This window comes from Vitis riparia, chromosome 14, assembly GCF_004353265.1.
Source record: "Vitis riparia cultivar Riparia Gloire de Montpellier isolate 1030 chromosome 14, EGFV_Vit.rip_1.0, whole genome shotgun sequence".
NCBI classification, from domain to species: domain Eukaryota; kingdom Viridiplantae; phylum Streptophyta; class Magnoliopsida; order Vitales; family Vitaceae; genus Vitis; species Vitis riparia.
In genome coordinates, this window is record NC_048444.1 from 25,514,558 (window position 1) to 25,519,842 (window position 5,285).

At 36.8% G+C, this 5,285-nt stretch overlaps 1 protein-coding gene across 1 annotated transcript; it reads left to right on the forward strand.

The window, feature by feature from the left end:
* Positions 1-952: 952 nt before the first annotated feature.
* On the forward strand, positions 953-2,200 carry LOC117930592 (F-box protein At3g56470-like). Its single transcript, XM_034851227.1, has one exon. It carries the CDS (start codon positions 953-955, stop codon positions 2,198-2,200), a length of 1,248 nt encoding a protein of 415 aa, XP_034707118.1.
* Positions 2,201-5,285: the final 3,085 nt, after the last annotated feature.

Below are 5,285 nucleotides of genomic sequence, written 5' to 3' on the forward strand. Positions count from 1 at the left end.
TAACAATCGAAAAATAGAAAATAATTTTCTATCTAAGAACTTTCTTTTAGTTATTTTAAATTCTTTTTACGAAGTTCTAAAAAATAATTATATAAATTTAAAGAATTATTAAAAATAAAGCTATAGGCATCAAAATATTTTTAACGGATTGAATCATCACTAAATTAATCTTTAAAAATTGTAACTTGGGCTTAGGTTTGACAAGTGATGGGTTACAACATTTCTCTATTTTTTATTTTTTTTTACTTATTTTAGTTGATTCTCCTCATCTGATTATATCTACCCTTTGTAGTTATAATTTTTCTCCAAGACTATCGTAGTACGCAACAATATTGATCCTCTTAGTGAGGATCACCATCTTCATAGTTGTGATTTTTCTTTAAAGCTATCATAGCACTCAACGAAATTGATCTTCATCGTAAGGATCGATGTTGTCAAAGGATTATATATTATTAGAATTGTATTGGATTAAAAATTGTACCTTATTATTTTTAAATGGTATTGGATCACAAAATTCATATTATTCAATAAATAAACCTTTTTTAAATTAATTTTAAAATATTTATCTATAATTATGAAACAAAGATGCTAGAAATCAAATTAATATTAATAAGAAAAATATCTTTTAAAAAATTTCATGAGGAAGTCAAATTAATATCAGTAAGGAAAAATATCTGAAATAATTGTGTTGAGAGTTATTTATATTATTTTATATATTTATATATGTTATGTTAATTAATTTTAAAATATCTAAAAATTATTTACTTTAAATAAACCTTTAAACAAACTGTCTGACTTATTTAGCGCAGTCTCCTCGTTTTATGGGAAGTCTTTATGATTTTTAGGCAAGTAATTCTGAACTTTATATTTTTTTAGCAAGAAAATCTTTGAGTTATATTATTCTCCTACTAGGTATTAAGAATTGAAGAGGAGCGAGCCGTCTACACCAGCCATGGCAATGCGAGAAGAGAGTGGAAAGCCCCATCCTGATCCTCGGGAGGAACAGGAAAGCCGGCTATGGTCTGTTCTTCCTCAAGATATTCTGCGACTAATAGTTGAACGATTGTCCCTAGTGGATTTAATCCGCCTCCGTGCAGTTTGCAAGGATTGGCTTCTAGCACCCATTCATGACCTTCAACCCATTCATAACCTACCATGGATTATGAATCATTGGTTAACACTTACTAGTAGGCTATGCTTACTCTTTGAACCTTTTCGCAGACTGCCCTACGTTATAGAAGATACACACGTTATACCAGGTAAAATGGGGTTACCACCAGGAAGCATCGAGCTCCCCGCTGCAACAGTCTGTGCGTCCAGATCCGGTTGGGTGCTTTTCACCAAAGGGTTGGAGTATTGTTTATTTAGAAGGGTAGTTAAAGATATGGCAGGCAATGTTAGGGTTACTTTATATCGGAAGGTGGGTATTACTCGATATTTTGTACATAATGCTCTCACTAAAAAGATTATAACATTGCCGGGTTTGAAGGCCCCGGAACATCAAACTTTATTTAGGGATGTTGCTGCCACTTTCTCCTCCATTCCGACTTCTCCCGACTGTGTCTTCTTCGTGTCACATCCATCCACTAGCGATCAAATTTTTATCAGCACACACTCTATAGGGGATAAATCATGGAGGACTCATACCTTTACCTGTCCCAATGCGTCGAGTTATTCTGCTGAGAGTGTGGTTTACATGGAAGGCAGTTTTTATTGTTTTAGCGAAAGGGGATTACTGGCATCCTTCAATATCGCTACCCAAGAGTGGTGGCCGCTGGTGAGCATAATGTGGGATATGCCACTTTGGCCGAGAGAGAGATACTTTCTTGAATACGGTGGACGTCTGATAATAGTATTTATGGAAAATGAGTCAAAGTATTCTGGGACTGAGTGCGATATATTCAGGTTCGATTGGTTGGATAGGGTTTGGGTGAAAATGGAAAGCTTGGAAGGTGGAGCAATATTTCTTGGGAATCCTTGCTTTGGAGTTTCAGCAGGAGAGAAAACAAAAATGGTTGCAAATAGGGTTTACTATTTCCTTTGGCACACACCAACATTCATCACTTATGGGCCTGTAAGTCCAGGAATCGGATCTGCATCCGAGGAAAGAATAGTTTATCCTGATACTTGGGATCCTGATCGTTTGTATGGGAACAGCAACTGGATAGATCCCCCTCTGCTCCAGCCTTGGCAAGGTTGATGAATCTAGGGTTAGATTCCTTTTTTGAATATCTTTTAAGTTTCACTGTTTAATTTGTGGAATTGTTTTAAATGTCCATTGTTTAAGTTGTTTTGTGGAATTGCTTCGTCTGCTGTTGGCTTCCAAGACAGTTTGAAACATAATGCAAAGACACAGATTAGACTTAAATTTTTAAGAGTATAGGGGGTTCAACTAGTATATTTCTTTAACTATGAGGTTAGTTTAATTGGATACATTTTGTTATTAGTGGTTATTCTTTCTACTACCATTTTGGGAAATTTCTCATAGTTTGATCCATGGATTTTAAGTAGAAATTAAATTCCTTGTTACACATTTGATTCGCTTAATTACTATTTCAAACAGGCATATGATTAACATATTATTAATCATTCCAACTTGTTAACTCATTTTCATGTCAAGCCTTTAGGTTTCACATGTGAAACAACTGAGGTGACCTAGCTTCGTCCGTCATCACATTGACCATCCCATAGTTCATCTACCCCAAGTCTATAACAATGTCTAACCATCTCTAACTTTACATAACTATCTCATGATAATTTCTTCAGCTATCATTTTCCAAGGGGTATGGTTTATCATAGATTTGTATTGAGTTGTGTTATGCGAGGTAAGTGTTATGTTGATGTTAAAAAATATTAAAAATAACCATCTCTAACTTTACATACCTATCTCAAGATAATTTCTTCCAAAGAATGGCATATGTGTTTTATCATAATGTTTGTAATGAGTTGTAAATCCATGGATGTCTATCCAAACTTGCTCCGGAATGGGTAACAGTTGTAGTAGCCCAAGATAAGAAACATTCTCATGTTTGTTCCTCTAACATACGTCGCATTCTACCACAAATGCACCTATTTCTTTACGCATCTTCTTCCAATAAAAGGCCCATCGGATTCTTGCCAAAGTATTCTTTATACCAGAATGTCCTCCTACACCCGCATGAGCCTCTTTAAGTATAACTGGTTTCAAGTTTGAACTCCTGCCTAACCATAATCTTCCCTTATACTTGAGTAATTCATGTTCCCAGTTGAACTTAGAGGTGAGAATTGAGGTTGGGTTTGCTTGTAATTCTTGGATTAATTTCTAAATTTCCACATCCTATTGCCATTCTTGCTTGAGTTGTTCCACCCAGTCAGTCAATGGAAATGAAATAGTCATCACGATAGCCTTTTCAGAGGGCTCATTCATTCTCGACAGTGAATCAACGACCTTATTCTCTTTCCCACTTCTAAAACATATTTCAAAATCATAACCAATCAACTTAGAGAGCCATTTTTTGTTGCATTGGGATAGAGATGCGTTGTTCCAACATGTACTTTACGCTGAAATGATCAGTGTATATCTTGAAATGTCTTCCTATAAGATAAGGATGCCATTTTTGAACTGCATACACAACTGCTATCATCTATTTTTCCATAGACAGACATGCCAAGATGTTTGGGTGACAACCCTTTACTCAAGTAAGCTACAGGTCGTCCTTCTTGTGAGAGTACTGCTCCAATTCCCCCACCTGCTGCATCGCATTCAATCTTGAATTCCTTCTGAAAATTAGGCATTGATAAGATAGGAGCCCTACACATGGTTGTCTTCAGGTTGTTGAATGCATCATCTGCCTCCTTATCCAAAAGAAGCTATCTTTCTTAAGTAAATCTGTTAAAGGTTGACTAATCTTACCATAATCTTTTATAAATCTTCTATAATAATCTGTGAGTCCCAAAAATCCTCGTAGAGACTTCAAGGAGTTGGGTATAGGCCATTGTGTCATACATTCAATCTTGGTTGGATCAGTTTCCACCCCTTGCACAGAAATTAAGTGTCCCAAATATTCTAATTGTTCCTTACCGAATGAACACTTCGATTTCTTAGCATATACCTAGTTTTGAAGTAAGACCTTCAACACCATCTCCAAATGTTCCAAATGCTCAACCCAACCCTTACTAAATACCAAAATGTCATAAAAAAATACCAACACAAATTTTCTCAAATAAGGCCGGAAAATCTCATTCATGATACCTTGGAATATTGATGGAGCATTTGTCAAACCAAAGGGCATGACCAAAAACTCATAGTGCCCTTCGTGAGTTTGAAAAACTGTTTTGTGGATATCATCAGGGTGTACTCGAATCTAGTGGTAACCTGATCTCAAATCCAACTTGGAGAAGGACTTAGCCCCATGTAATTCATCTAACAGCTAGTCAATCACTGGAGTGGGAAACTTGTCCTTGATTGTGATGTTGTTCAGTGCCCGATAATCCACACACATTCGCCAACTCATATCTTTTTTTCTCACAAGTAAAACGAGCGAAGAAAAAGAACTAGCACTCTTTTGGATGCTTCCAACTATGAGCAACTCATTAACTACTTTCTCAATCTTTCCTTTCTGCACATAAGGGTACTGATATGGTCTAATATTTGGGGGAACACTTCCAGGCAGCAATGGAATGCGATGATCTTGAAGTCTTGTTGGGGGCAAGCCCTTGGGTTCAAGGAATATACCTTCATATTTGTTCAGTAACCCTTGTAACTCTTCTAGCATCTCCTCTACTACGACCTCCTTAGGTGATTCGTAAGTAATCGACTCCAATTACATCGAAAAAATATGGACAACAGCAATTGTTGGTGTATGTTTAAGATCCTTCTCTATGTGAGTGGTCGAAACTAACTTCAAGGGACCCACTGTAGTTCCGAGTAACACCACTCTCCTCCCATCCCACCTAAACTCCATCCATAAATTTTTGAAATCCCACAAGATTGGCCCTAATTGAGCTAGCCATTGTATCCCTAACACCATGTCACATCCCCCTAAAGGAATCAACCTCATATTTGCTTTAAACTCTTTATCTTGCATCCTCCAGACTAATTGCTTGCAAGTAGCCGTACTAGCACGCTTGGTTCCATCTGCCACAGCTACCATTAGAGGCTTGTCTTGTTGTACTACACAATCGTGCGCTTAGCCACAGTGACATCAAGAAAATTGTGGGTACTTCCAGAGTCAATTAGAATGACAATAGCTTTTTTCTTGATATTACCTCTAATTCGCATGGTCTGATGAGAGGTGGCTCCTGCA

Bases quoted from the DNA above. Each gene is read 5' to 3' on its own strand.
- LOC117930592 (XM_034851227.1), top strand. From the start codon at position 953: ATGGCAATGCGAGAAGAGAGTGGAAAGCCCCATCCTGATCCTCGGGAG.